Consider the following 14,242-nt stretch of genomic DNA (forward strand, 5'->3'; position numbering starts at 1 on the left):
TTTTTTTATATTAACTTAAATTTATTAAAAATTATAAATTTTAATGAATCTTACTTTTTAATTAACGAATGTTATTTATATTTTTATGGTTTTTAATAAATTATAACAAATAATAAAAAAACTGTGTTAGAAACAATTTTTTTGATAAAATTATTAACATTCTTCTTAATAGCTTTATAATAAGAGAGGGAAATTTTACAATTTGAAGAGTGTTATGTAAACTAAAATCCTTAATCTCATTAGTCCGTGCTGTTAATTCTATAATGGACTATAACGATAGAAAGTTGAAAATATTAGGAATAATAATAATAATAATAATAATAATAATAATAATAATAATAATAATAATAATAATAAATTATTTTGGGCACATATATATCAACGATTAGAATGACAAAAATATATCATGAATAAATCAAATAAATATTATTTAAATTTTCTTTTTATTAAAATTTTCAAATAAATAAGAAATTTTTTAATGGATATTATACATCTGCATTTCTTTCTATTAAATTCCTTATGTAACAAAATAACTGTTAAAATTAATCCAATTTTGATTACTTTTTGTTTGAAAAAAAAAGTAAAAAAATAACTCTAAATATTAACAAATTTAAAATTTAAAAAAGGATAAAATAGAAAGAAAAAAAGATGCACATAAATGAAATAATTAAAAAGTCAATGAATAAAAAGGGTGGAAAAAAGGGTGGGTGTCTGTGGTTGTTCCAGTTAGTGGTATTGCGTGAAGAGCGTGCGTGGCCTAGAAACTAGAAATCTAGAGCACGTGCTGGGGACAGGCTTCAGCTCAAGCTAACGTGCGCACCAACCAGGTTGGAAGGAAGAGGAGGAAGGAGAGAGACAATGGCTGATCTATTTGCATGGCTTATCTCCTTCTTCCTCCTCATTGCCTTACTTGTCCTCGTTATGTACCAGGTTCGTTCGTTTCTCTTATTATTATCATTATTCTTACTAAATATATTTATTGAATTAAATGTTACAACATGTGATATATAATTATGTTATAGTGAATTTGTTGCGTTTGGTCGTTGTTTCAATTATCGTCTAACATGTGATTTATTGCAGCTAATGTGCCTGGCAGACCTAGAATTTGATTATATAAATCCTTATGACTCTTCAGCTCGAATAAATATGGTGGTTTTGCCAGAATATATTACGCAAGCTGTCCTGTGCTGCTTCTACCTTCTTACCGGGCATTGGATTATGGCACTCTTCTGTCTTCCTTATCTTTCTCTCAATCTCCGATTGTAAGTATGTGTGTGTGTGTGTGTGTGTGTGTGTGTGTGTTTATATCAATTCTACAAATATTTTTGGCCAGTGTGTTGTTTCTCAATGATACAGAGTCTTGGCAAAAAAGTCATTTGGTTTGTTGATTGTGCATGCGTCAGTTCAATTTGATATCAGTAACCTATATTTTGCTTTTTTGCTTTCATGGAGGCTACATTTCTTACATTGATTACTAGAACTAGATATTCTGTTTTCAGAAAACCTCTTTAAGGGGAAATATGTACTTTTGTATTGTAGTTTGGGTGAGAGAGCAAAGTGTGAATTTGAACTCTGAGTCTTTGCATTATTCTCATTTTAGTTTGAGTCTAGGAATGTTTAGAGAGCTGAAACAAACCAATGTAACCATTCTTTTTTTTTTTTTTCATTTTGCCTTATTGAATTTTTTGTTTGGTTTTTCTGTTCAGTTTTTCTTTTATTTGGCTTAATTTGTCATGGTTTGATTTACACCATATATAAGTTTGGTCAGCTGTATGGAGCTTCATTTTCATAGTTTCGTATATATGGTTTGGTTAACTGTATGGAGCTGCTGGTCAAACCAAACAATATATATATACTTGCACTTATTATACACATGCAATCCTTGTGGTTTTTTTTTTCACTAGCTGAAACCTTGGAAATTTTGGGATTACTTTCGCATAAACACTATCAAATAACTTTATTTTTTTGTTTAGATTCCTCACTGCTACCCTATTATAGCCAATCGGGTCTGTCAACGGTTGTCCATTGCAGGGTACATGATTGCTTACTTGTTACTAGTTAGAGGATTGAAGGAGATGAAACAAATAACTTTATTTTTTTGTTTATATTCCTCACTGCTACCCTATTATAGCCAATCGGGTCTGTCAACGGTTGTCCATTGCAGGGTACATGGTTGCTTACTTGTTACTGGTTAGAGGATTGAAGGAGATGAAACAATAATGCTTGATATTTTAATATACTTGAATGTGCTTAATATGGTCATGCACATGCTAATTGCATATTTTGTTTCTTTGATCAGGTATAGGCAAGGAAGGCATTTGGTTGATGTTACTGAGATATTCAACCTGCTCTCTTGGGAAAAGAAGCAACGGCTCGTCAAACTCTTCTATCTTGTTTTCACCCTTTTCCTCTCTGTATTTTGGTATGGTCATTTTGAAAAGGCTTAATTGTCTGTCAATTTTATGGATTTCATTATAATGGATGTTTTTATTCGTAAATGTTCATCTTTCTGCAGGATGATTTACACATCATTGGATTAGTAACTGCAGTGCTTGCTTGTATTATGGAGTGCTGCAAACTCCCAGATGTGTGTGGTAGGGAACAGTTAATTACTTGTCATATTGCTATCCTGATTAACGTGTACTTTAGGGGTAAGTTGCTGGCTTGTTTTGATTGTTGATACTTATAAAAGGTGGTACGGAATAATTTTATTCTTTGCATTTTTTAGGGGGGGAAATTCAAGGGAGAGATTGTCTTTTGAAGGAAGATTGAATCAGCATCCACAGGTGTTGCAATACATGTTCATTCTTAGAATCAGGACAGAAGTAGGATTGTGTTTTTTCCCTATCTACTACATATTATTGTTTCCTCTCTCAATTTCCATCCTCATTGTACATTTGTATATCTCAAATGGTGATTGGTTCTGTTCTGCATCATGCATTTTTGGTTTAATCCGTTTGTCTCTTTAGGTCTCAAAACATGATTGAACCTGCTGGAATAGAGCTATGTTGGGTTACGGGAATGTTGTGTACAAGAGTGTGCTGCTGGGGTTAGCAATATCATTGAACAAATAGACTGATGCAGGCAGCATACATTTTCACTTTTCATGTATGATTGCTACAAACCAGCAATGTCTCAAATTGAAATGGTACCCACACTCCTGGTGAGGCAAATTGGTATTGTGTTTCAATTTGTTAACTTTAATCTGTACACAGCTTACAAATCTAAAGACATTGGTTTAACATTGATTAGTGTGCCTCTAGTGTCTTCTAGATATTGCTTTAAAGTATATATTATATTGCATATGAAATTTTCTTTCAAATACAATGAAGAAAACAATGAAAATATGAGAAATTAGAGTAAACAAACATTATTCCTGTTCTAATTATATTGAGAATTTAAATATCATTGAATTTATAAGTTTTGTTTCTTGTCTTTAAATCTAAATTATTGGAGAAAACATTAACTTTTCATTTTTTTTATTTAATTTTCTCTCTGCCGCTAATAAAATAGAAGAAAATTAAACAAAGCTACAAATATGTGAAAAAGAAACATGAAGAATAATGCAAATGAAGAAACATGATTTTATTTTTTGATGCAATCAATTCACTTCCTATCAGAGAAGTAGGAAGTGAAAGGAAGCTCTACTTTTTTGTTTTTTGCTCTATGGTATCGCAAAGAAGCTAAATTACTCTGATAGATAAATGGCATGTCATCGATGTATACGATCTTTTTACTTCGTTATCCTTGCTATTGAAAACGGACAACCGAAAACCTCACTCGAAATGTCGAAATACATGGACTGGAACAAAGCTATACATAAAGTCCAAGCCCAATAAAAATTCGGGAGTCTCCAAAATTGCAAGTCCAGGTCCAGTACCCGACGGAAACAACTAAAAAGGGACGCAGAAATATTTTTAGGGTTAAGTTAATGTTTGTCCAACTTTTTTTAACTTAAAATTTACTTTAAAATTAAAGTTTTAAAAATAAATAAAAATTATTTAAAGTTCCTTTTGAATTGAAAACCATTTGAAAAAAAATTAAAAAATAAAAAATTATCGAAAACTAGTTGCCTCACTCAATAGAAAAATATATTTATAAAAAATACTATAAAAAAATTATATCTACGGCGAATTTTAGTTAAATGAAAATATAAAAATATTTATATTGATAGTGCATGGAAATTAAAATTTTAAAATAAAATAGAAACAATTTAAATAAATACAAACTATATTATGTAAACCATGCTTTTGTATTTAAGACAAAAATCTCCATATTCAACCAATTTTTATTTCAACTTTTTAAAATTGAATAATGTAAAAAAGGATAATTCTATCACATGCTCATCTAAACTAGTTCCTGAAGAGAAAAAATATTGTGACGTTAGGTCATAAGTACTTTATTTTAAATAATTAAAATAAATAAATAAATAAGTTATTTTGATTTCTTAATGCGCGTATATCTCATCAAAAACTAAAAGTAGTTAGAAAGATGTTGATACTTAACAATGGTTTATTTCTTAAAAGGACTACGCATGATTTAGTTCGTATTTATCTGAAACATTAATCACAACATTAATTAATAATGGTAAACATTAAAGTATGAAAAGGCTAACTTTTTCATCTTTCGAAAGAAAAAAAAATGCAAATATTCTTCTGAGAATGTTCCTTTTAAAAACCCTTAACTGCCGTACTTATTTGTTACTTATTAGTACCCTTTACCTTTGGAATTGGAAGATTAAAAAAAGATTCGAAGCCTCCAAGGCACCAACAATTCCATCCACATAATATATCAAAGAAGATGCTTAGCATTGGCATCTGTAGATTCTTTCACAATTTTTTTAGCATTAAAACCATGACTTAAATATATTTTTAAGGTTTCTGAAAATATGACACTTTTGTTTATAGTTTTTTATAAAGAATTTATTTATTTTTTAGCCTTCTACTGTTGCAATCTCTCATTCGAAAATGCACTGGTTTCGAGCTTAAGTGGGCAGGCACATAGCGGTTCAAGATTCTTTAGAGAAGCAGCCAACAATCATCTTTTGTGCAAACAATTAAAAATAACATTGAAATCAAAGACAAGCCAGAAGGACACTTGGATTGTAACGTTTTAAGGTACAAAACGTTGTTCGATGGATTGCTGAAAAGGTGAGAGCCTAATTTATTTGTGCAACTTGCTAAGTTGTGATTATCGTTAATGAGATATGCGAAGGAAAACGACATCTGTTCCAAATAAAACGCTGACATATATCGTTTTCTTCTCCTTTATAAATCTTAATTCCTTGCCTTCGTATCATTGTTCATACTCGAGAGTTATGCTTTTCTGGAAATTAAATTATGGAACTACACACTTGTCTTCAAAAGGGTCAAAGACGGCTAACTTGCCCCTTAAGAAAATGAATATATATATATATATATATATATATATATATATATATATATATATATATATATATGAACAATGATCAAAGTTTGGTTACAGAGATAACAAGTTGTGTACAGTATATTAATATTATAAGTTTTATAAATCAGCATGGTCGACCAATTATAAATATTTAAATTTTTTGAAGATGCCAATTATAATGATTTTATTATAAATAGTATATATTTTTTCCCGACAATATTGTAACTAGTATATCTTCTTAACTCCATAAACACTTATCTCTAATGAAGCAATATCCGAATCCGATTATATGGCAGATTTGTTAGCATCACAAAATATTCTCAATCATAATACCGATGAATATATATATATATATATATATTTCTTGATTTTTTTTCTATTTTATGATAATCCAACTATAAATAAGCAGGTGTTCCTCTCTCTTCTTTTTCTTCTTCTTCTTTTTTTTTTTTTTTTTGAAAAAATAAACAATGTGTAGTACATCCATCAATTAGAGGCTTCAAGTAGGCCTGGCAGGCTCTAGAACATCTTCTTTCTTTGTTTCCTTTTTTGGATGCAAGTTGAATATATTCAAAGGTGCCGGATTATACGAATGCCATATATGCATGATAAATTGATAATGTTTTTTTTTCTGCTCTAACTCCCAGCTTTATGCAGGGTATGCTTAGGATGCGTGATTGCTAGAAAGGACAATTTTGGGGGTTTGTTGTGTTGTAATTTTTTTTTATATTTTGACTATTTTTTATGGCTATTTTAAGGTCTTTAGGAATGTTTTCTTAGGTAACTATATATAGTTTATTCATTAATTTTAATTTACTTTTTTTATTAGAAAGGAGAATCTCCACTTGAAATTAAAAAAAAAGAGTTAATTTGAATCAATTAAAGAAAATAATCAACGAGTTAAACAACCCTTTAACTTAATTTGTTTTAAGTTGTTGGCAAGTTATTAGGTAGTCTTATGATCTTATTATGTTTCATTGTTTGTTATTTGTTACAGTTTTTTAATTCTTCAATTGTTGTAGTTATTTATAAGCTTATTGTTCTAAAATAAGAAATAGAATTTCCCTCTTTATTTATTACTCTCTGTTGAAATATTATTTGAAGAATATTTATAATTAAACTTATTGGACTTTTCAGCTTTGTCATACCCTGCGTGAAGGGAGGAGATTTTATGGCTAAGCTGGGTGCTAAATGAAGATGCCAACTTTACTGTCACTTATTGCTTGCTGAATCTGTTAGCGGATGAGATGGGAACTTGCTTCCCTCGTGGTGTTTAGTTTTTTCATTGTTTTAGTCTCTCTTTTCTGTCTTTAGCTTTTTATGTTTTTTGTTATCTCTTGTAAAAAAAACAAAAAGTCCTTAGTTTATAACAATAACATTATCTAGTTAAAGTTGAATTAAGCCTAATTCAACTCAGTCTGTGTCACTTATACTTCAATCAAACATTGTGAATTGTGCTATACCTCTTTATATAAAAGATAATACGAGTCATTGCAAATTAAGAAAATCTATGTCATATATATATATATATATATATATATATATATATATATATATATATATATATATATATATATATGTCTTTGCCACTAATTCACCGTTGAGATGACGCATCAATTGTTTGGTTTTTTTGGTTGGATATATGTCTTATATATTAATCGATCGATAGTGAATAAGAGTTAACAAGACAATTCGTTAAAAAAAGAGTCAAAAGACAATAATCAATTAAATATTCTCATAACCTTTTAAGTTATAATAGTTCAGTTTATCAATTTGATGTTGATGTAATATCAGTTTTGTGAATAATTAGTAAATATATTAACAAACGTAAAGAGTTTTAACATTATCATTCCTAAATCATTATTCTCATAACCTCTTTTTTTTTTTAAGACAAAAAAAAAAAAAAAGAGGAAGTGAAAGAGAGAATGCATGTGAAAATTATAGACGAAGCACAAACAAGACAAGCTCACTTTCAATTAGCGGCAACAGCCGCGGCACTTTGCCACCACGTACACGTTATACTTGATGACCTCCTTTTCCACATGCTTTCTTTTTGACTAACCGCTCACAGACCACTTGTCCCTCATGCACTCCCATTACTGTGATATGGACTATGCACCATCACCCACCCGAGTAACTTAATATATTTTGTTGTTAGACCGGAATCTTCAAATACACCCAACTTAGTGGATAGGTAAAACTTTTTCCGGATTTGTGTGTGTTTTTTTTCTTAATTGTTCGAATAATCAGAAGAAAAAAAAGACTCCGGTTAATTCGAAGTTCGGTTGAGATATAAGTAAAATATGATCATTAATTATTTTCATCAACGATCGAACTCAAGTACTACTTAAATAATTTAATCCTAACTTCAACATATTAATCATTTGTGTACTATCATTTGGTTAGATTTGTGTCTTTAAATAGTTATATTTCTTCCTAAAAATTGTCTTGTATGTTAATTGTTATGAACAGCTCACAGTTATAAGGTGAATATCTACTGCTCCAAATTTGTTTAGTTTTCAACCAACCTTTTTATTCTCAATTTTGTCAGTTTTCAGTAAAGCTTTCCATTCTCAGTTGAACATCAGTGTTTGTGTGTGTTTGTATGAATTACTTTCTATTTTGTTGCTCAAGTCTTTTTAACAGCCAGATTTTAATTAGCAAAAGATTAGACACCTTGCTGTATAATTGTTGTTGTAGATTGGTGGACCATTATGATCTCATCAAGAATTAGGTAATGAAGACTTAAAAATCGGTGGTTTTCTTCTCAGTCTAACTCAGATCAACGGTTGGGTATCATATGCCTTTTGGTCTCCCAATCACATTATCTGGCATTTGATGTTCCAACCCCTCGCGTCTTTATCAACACATAACTCATGTTAATTCCACGTGATCGGGTGTGTCTCTATCAACATGATGTGTCAAGTTTTTTTTAAAATTTTAATATAAACCGTTGCATGATGAGAGTAAGCTTTGTTTGTCTTTTAAGTTAATCAGTCTTGAAGGTTAAACACCCAATTCTTCCCACTTTGCAATTAAGCCGTAAGCCCCACCTGCCCAACCATAATAATCTAGATGAATTCTTTTTAAAGCAATCAAGATGAATTTAACCTGCGTGTTTGTGTAAACAAAAAATTGCACCACCGCCCCCATTTCATTTTATTTGATAGTTTTTCGAATTAGAATATTTCGGTTTCGACTTATTTGTCACATTTTTATTACCCTTATTTACCTATTACAATAAATAAGGATATTTTGATTAAATTAAAAACAATTATTTTCTGTACCTATTAGCTTCAACAACAAATAAACGATGCCGGGAGTTTATGATTAGCTGATATCTTCATAAACCATCAGAAGAACAGATCGATAAATCAATATAAAGATCTTTCGATTGTCCAACTTTTATGGACCAGCGACGTCTAACATTAAGTAATGCATACGGTCATGTAAGCTTTGCAATCAGCCTTCTTAAACAATCAAAACATCAAAGAACAGATCGAAGTGATAAATCAATATAACGATCTTTCGATTAGGCCACAACTATTATGGACCAGTGATATCTAGCAGTGGCAAAACGTGGAGCCCAGAAAAGAGTTGAAACGCGAGAAAAAGGGAGAGTTGAAATAAAAAATTGATATTGATAAACATGGGAGAAAGTGGATATGTACACATGAGCTAAGTGCTAAACGAACAACGAACCCAATTTGTTCTGTCTTTACCTAAACACTTGTGCCTCTGCCAACAAGAATCCAATTCCATACTATTTAATCTCACAACCTTCCCACCGACGTGAACATCTTTCTGCAATAACCAAAATCTGTTCCGATTCAAAGGAGCATTTAAAATGGTGGGGCACCCCAATCTGCTACAGCTGTGCATCTAACTATCCGTTTTCCACCTACCCAACCCAACCCAACCAACTAGAACAACAACTATCACCAAATTCCACCTTTAAACTTTTTATGTACACAAAGCCCAAATCTGAAGCAAAGAATATTATGCTACACATGTTGCATACATAGAACAAACTCACTCCTAAATTCTTGTGCTCTACCCTCTGATTTAAGAACAGGATTTGATTAGTCCCAAATGGTACAGATTCCTTCTCACAAGGCTCCCAATGGACAACAACACTGCCCCACCCATTCCAACCGCTTGATCCTCTCTCTCTGCCTCCTGATGATTTATCAATGGCAACTCCTTCACCTCTAAATTGCTTAACCCAATTTTCTGCCTAACAGATTCGATAATTTTGGAATCAGCTGGATTTCCAATCGCATCCGTTACATAGAATATATTTTTAGCCATATTCCCTATGGTAGATATCTCAGCCCTGGTCACATTGAGCCCATTCTCTCGGAATGTTCTCACCACTTCTGCTAGAAGCCCCTGCCTGTCTTCTGTGCATAACTCTAATCGAACACCCTGTAATCAAATCGAATAATTTAACAATTAACTCATTTTCGCCACTTGATATCATAAGGAGTAACGATTTAACAAATACCACGAGTGAGATGAAGGAAGCCTATACCTCAGATGCCCTTCTCTCTACAGCAGCTTTTAAGCATTGAATTACACGTTGACGTTCTGGTTCTGAACTAATTGGAGTCCCATCCTTGTGTCTTATATAAAATTCCTGAAATGCAACATTAAGTAAGAACATAAACAAAGCAACTAAGCAAAAAGGAAAATAACTACATTGGATGAAAGGAAGTTGAATAATTACCAAGTAAGCTCGGTCACCATCAGTGTTAATAGTTGCATGGAATACAACATATTCCATGTCTGTCAAATTGCATACAATGTCAAATAATAGCTTGGTTCGATCTTTGCACTGAACATTCACGACTGAATAACCCCTTCCTTCCCAATTCTGGACTGTCACCGATGCGTTATCGGAAGTCAATTTAAGAATAGGAGCCCTTTCATAATCACGGTCAACAAACATCAACTGATGTAGCCTTCTTTCAGTGTGCATCACGGCCATAGAGAAAGAAATTTTTGCACTTCTAATGTCATTGTCTCCCTTCAAAACATTTCTTAAGCGCAATTCAATCTTATTAATTTTCTGAGAGTCCTCAATAGCAGACCCAGAACTAGAATCTTTTACATAGATTAAGGAGGCAATACGGCCATTGTGTGTCCAAACCTTAGACTCAACCACATCACATTGAAGATCAGCCAGTACAGCAAACACTTCCGATAAAAGACCAACTCGGTCAGTTCCTGTTAATTCCAACGCAGTGAGACCGTTAGAGAGGTTGGTTCTTCCATAGTGAATGTTCCCAAGTGACTGTCATGGGAAAATTCAGAGTTAGATAAACAAGAAAGACAAGATATAAAAATAAAAATAAAATAAATTCTAACAGGTAACATTGTAATTAAATTAGAACTTGTAAGACCACAATAAAATACCTGTTCAATATATTTTAAAACACTCTCGTCGATTATCTTGTTTCCATTTTGATCGGTGACATGAAAAACTGTCCATTGAAAAGCCAAAGGTTAGAAGTGCTTGGGGCATTACCCATATTTAGCATAAGAAACCATAACTAAACCAATTATTAAAATGGGAAATGACAATTTTATCTTACCATCCATGAACCACTTGCCATCAGCAGAAATATACGCTTTCTTAATTGAAAGGTTCAGGTCAGCTAGCACTTCTACAGCATCCAATAGAATACCATGCCTTCTGGCGCTGTCAACCTGTGCAATTCATGGAAGCAGAGACCATTGTTATTTTTAACTATTATTTTTTTTCTAAACATATATGGAACAAAATGTTCCCATATGGGCAAGATTTCGTGGCAGGTTACCTTGACTAGCGTAGCTGAGGAGAAAACGGAATTGTCAATGACAACCCTGTTTCATAGAAAAAGGTCAAAGTTAGCAAAATTGCCTTGTCTCCCAATTTCTCTTCCAAACATCAAAGTATAAAGAATACACTAATGGGAACACAGACTTTTCAGAAGAGGAGGAAGCTGGACGCAATAAGAAAAGAAAAGTAAAAAAAATGGTTAAAATATTGTCAGCGGACAAATCAAATTCAAAAGTCGGCGTGACTTAGGGATAAAAAAAAACGTAATTATTCTCTGAAAAGTATTCACGTTTTGAAACTGAATTATTGCAACCAGATAGAATGCAAGGAGGAACAAAGCCAGTGGTCAGAGACACGAAACGTTCTTGTCTGCAAAAAAGGGATTTCGCTGGGACAAAAACCAACATAAACAATAGCAACTGTTTTAAGATTAACAGGCTAGGGGTTTACCACCATTCGGGGGGAATAGATTAAAGAGTAAATAAAATTGGCAGGAAATCAAATAGCGTGTCCATAAGACGATGCAAAAACAAAAGAATATGAGAGATTTGCATAAAATCAGAGGCGAAATTTATAGATCGGTCCAAAATATACAGGGTTAGAAGCTATATGTTCCAAGTAATAGAAACGGAAGAGACTAGAGAGGCGAGAGGAAAAAATAGTAGCATAAAACACGGTAAGACAAGAAGAGAGGGAGGATAGTTAAAGAACCTGGGAGTGTTCATCCGAATTATGAGCTTTTCGTATTCGTCCGTACACGCAGGCCACTCCATTTTTATTTGGCAGTGCTTCGAAAGGAGAAGAAAGAATGGTGTATTGAGAATCAAGCTCTGTTTTGCAGGAGAAACGGTAGGCGGTTATAACAAGAGTGTTCCCTTAACACGTTATCCGAAGAAGAAGAAGAAGAAGAAGAAGAAGCCCTTGGCTGTGTCTCTTTCTTTCAATACGCGGTTTCCCCTAAGCTTAAGGCCAAAAGCACAAAGCAGGCCTTGTTCTTGTTCTTACTATTTGCTTGTCTCCGTCCGTGTTTAAAAACTACGAGTAGTAACACCGCTATATATATTTAAAGATATTTTCTACTCACGCTTTTTTTTAATTGAGTTTAGTGTAGCCCCTAGCATGCCTATACACAGAGAAAGAGGAGCACCAGCACTCTCACATGGCGTGACTAACGTCTGCCCCCCTGACCCACCCAGCCTTTCTATTTTATTTTATTTTTTGCTCTGTTTCATGCCACACCCAATAATTGTTTAAGGATAAATAGTCAAAAAAAAAATTAGAGAATATGAGGTTGATAAATTCTTCATAAATTTATTTTTTAATACGTAAAAAGTGCAATAAAAAAATGTCTCTAAATTTTATAACTTAATATTATAATTCGTTAATTTTTTAACATTATAACTTAATAACACAATAATTTCATAAATTTAAAAATAAGATTAATTTATTTCATATTTTGATGGCATCACACTTTTAATCTTGGATGAAGCAAGGACGACACGTGTCCTCTTGACCAATGAGCGTGAATTGACAATCCACATTGGACGACACGTGGGATCTCCAGATGTTGCTTTGCTTGCTCTGGACTCAACAGGTAGGAGCCACGTGGAACGAGTAAACTTGATAATTAAGGTCAGATTTGCCGACCCCAATCATTATTACGTCCGCACGTGATAACACCGCTCGATTCGCTTTTTCCTCTCTCATTCACTCCTTTCGCCCGCTTTTCTTCATTCTTTCATATTCACCTTATTCGTTCTATACTGAAATTAATTTTAGGAAATCATAGAAGGGGTCATTGGGTGTTTTTAAAATAAGTAAGAATTAGGATAGTATTCGTTGATAAAAAGGATAAAAGATATATTAGTTGATAAAATTAAATACATAAATAGGATTTGTTGTATTAATTAAAATATCAACTCAAATAAAATAGTTATATTATGAAATAAAATAATAAGATCTTGCAATAAAAAAGGCCTTACACATAATAAATGTGAATGTAATTTGTAATAAAATCAAATTATACTTTAAAATATAATATTTATTGTCATATATTATGTAACAGGTATAGAAATTTGTATAAGTGACATTATTTTTACTAACGTGTTACAAAAAAAAAAGTTGTATTATATGTGATTTCTTTATTAAAAAAACATTATATCTTAGAATAAAATGTCTGATTGGGTTTAAGCATGGTATCTAACCAAATTTTATACAGGAGACATACCTAACTGATTTTCAGATATTTGATTTGAAACATAATCTACGATGTTCTAATATTTACCTCATATATTACATATTTTTTTATTTGTCATATATTAGTTTTCATTCAATTTATTTTTTACTGTTTATATAACAATTTCTTAAAATATTTTTTTGTTGAAATGGAAACAATGGTAAGAAAAATAGTTTCTCCTATTATTATTACTTTGGATGTTTACAAAAAATGTTGTGATTGTCAATAAAGGTTCGCTCAAAAGATTATTCTATCAATTTTACTTGGTCACAGTTATTTAGTGAGTCTCGGGTTGTAGATGGATTGATCTTGAGGATGATTACCCGGTATACCCATTAAGCAATAGTAGTATTTTTTTTTTTTTGGATGAAAAATGTTTGATCAACATTCGCTAGTTGAAAGAGAGGCACTGTGTGTGTCTATTTTTATTTTTAAAAATAAACACAAAAAATAGTTAAATAAAGTAGTGGTAACAATTTTTTTAGAGTAAGTAATAACACTTATATTTTAAAATTTTATGAAGAAAGTAGAAAACAATTATATATATTAATGGGTAATTTAGGAATAAAAAATATGTATACCAAAAAATATAATTATCTTTATTAATAGTTATAAATGATAAAGTTTATGATGCAATTGAAAGTGAGACAGAGAAATGTTAGTGAAATATTTAAATAGATGGATGTATGTGTATTATTCTCTTTTTTTAGATAGAATAAAGTCTTTAATTCCTCCAATGGTTTGGTGGTTTGCAAATATTTCCTCTAATCATCAAA

The 14,242-nt window shown here is 31.6% G+C and overlaps 2 protein-coding genes across 4 annotated transcripts; one reads left to right on the forward strand and one right to left on the reverse strand.

Moving 5' to 3' along the window:
- The first annotated feature begins 717 nt into the window (after positions 1 to 717).
- On the forward strand, positions 718 to 3,242 carry LOC100780362 (protein cornichon homolog 4). 3 transcript variants are annotated; one of them, XM_006573678.4, is made up of 6 exons: positions 718 to 930; positions 1,081 to 1,262; positions 2,300 to 2,422; positions 2,516 to 2,651; positions 2,729 to 2,825; positions 2,970 to 3,242. In XM_006573678.4, exons 1-4 carry the CDS (start codon positions 859 to 861, stop codon positions 2,538 to 2,540), a joined length of 402 nt encoding a protein of 133 aa, XP_006573741.1. In that variant the 5' UTR covers positions 718 to 858; the 3' UTR covers positions 2,541 to 2,651; positions 2,729 to 2,825; positions 2,970 to 3,242. The 3 variants fall into 3 exon arrangements, with proteins under 3 accessions (XP_006573741.1, XP_006573742.1, XP_003517439.1); XM_006573679.4 differs by having other exon boundaries at positions 2,729 to 2,786; XM_003517391.5 differs by having other exon boundaries at positions 2,729 to 3,242.
- Positions 3,243 to 9,027: 5,785 nt separating this feature from the next.
- On the reverse strand, positions 9,028 to 12,273 carry LOC100780903 (ACT domain-containing protein ACR8). Its single transcript, XM_003517392.5, has 7 exons — positions 11,942 to 12,273; positions 11,229 to 11,274; positions 11,004 to 11,118; positions 10,825 to 10,892; positions 10,136 to 10,702; positions 9,941 to 10,045; positions 9,028 to 9,834 (listed from the first exon to the last, which is right to left on the reverse strand). The coding sequence occupies exons 1-7, from the start codon at positions 12,001 to 12,003 to the stop codon at positions 9,472 to 9,474; spliced, it is 1,326 nt and encodes a 441-aa protein (XP_003517440.1). The 5' UTR covers positions 12,004 to 12,273; the 3' UTR covers positions 9,028 to 9,471.
- Between the last annotated feature and the right edge of the window lie 1,969 nt (positions 12,274 to 14,242).

This window comes from Glycine max, chromosome 1, assembly GCF_000004515.6.
Source record: "Glycine max cultivar Williams 82 chromosome 1, Glycine_max_v4.0, whole genome shotgun sequence".
NCBI classification, from domain to species: Eukaryota; Viridiplantae; Streptophyta; class Magnoliopsida; order Fabales; family Fabaceae; genus Glycine; species Glycine max.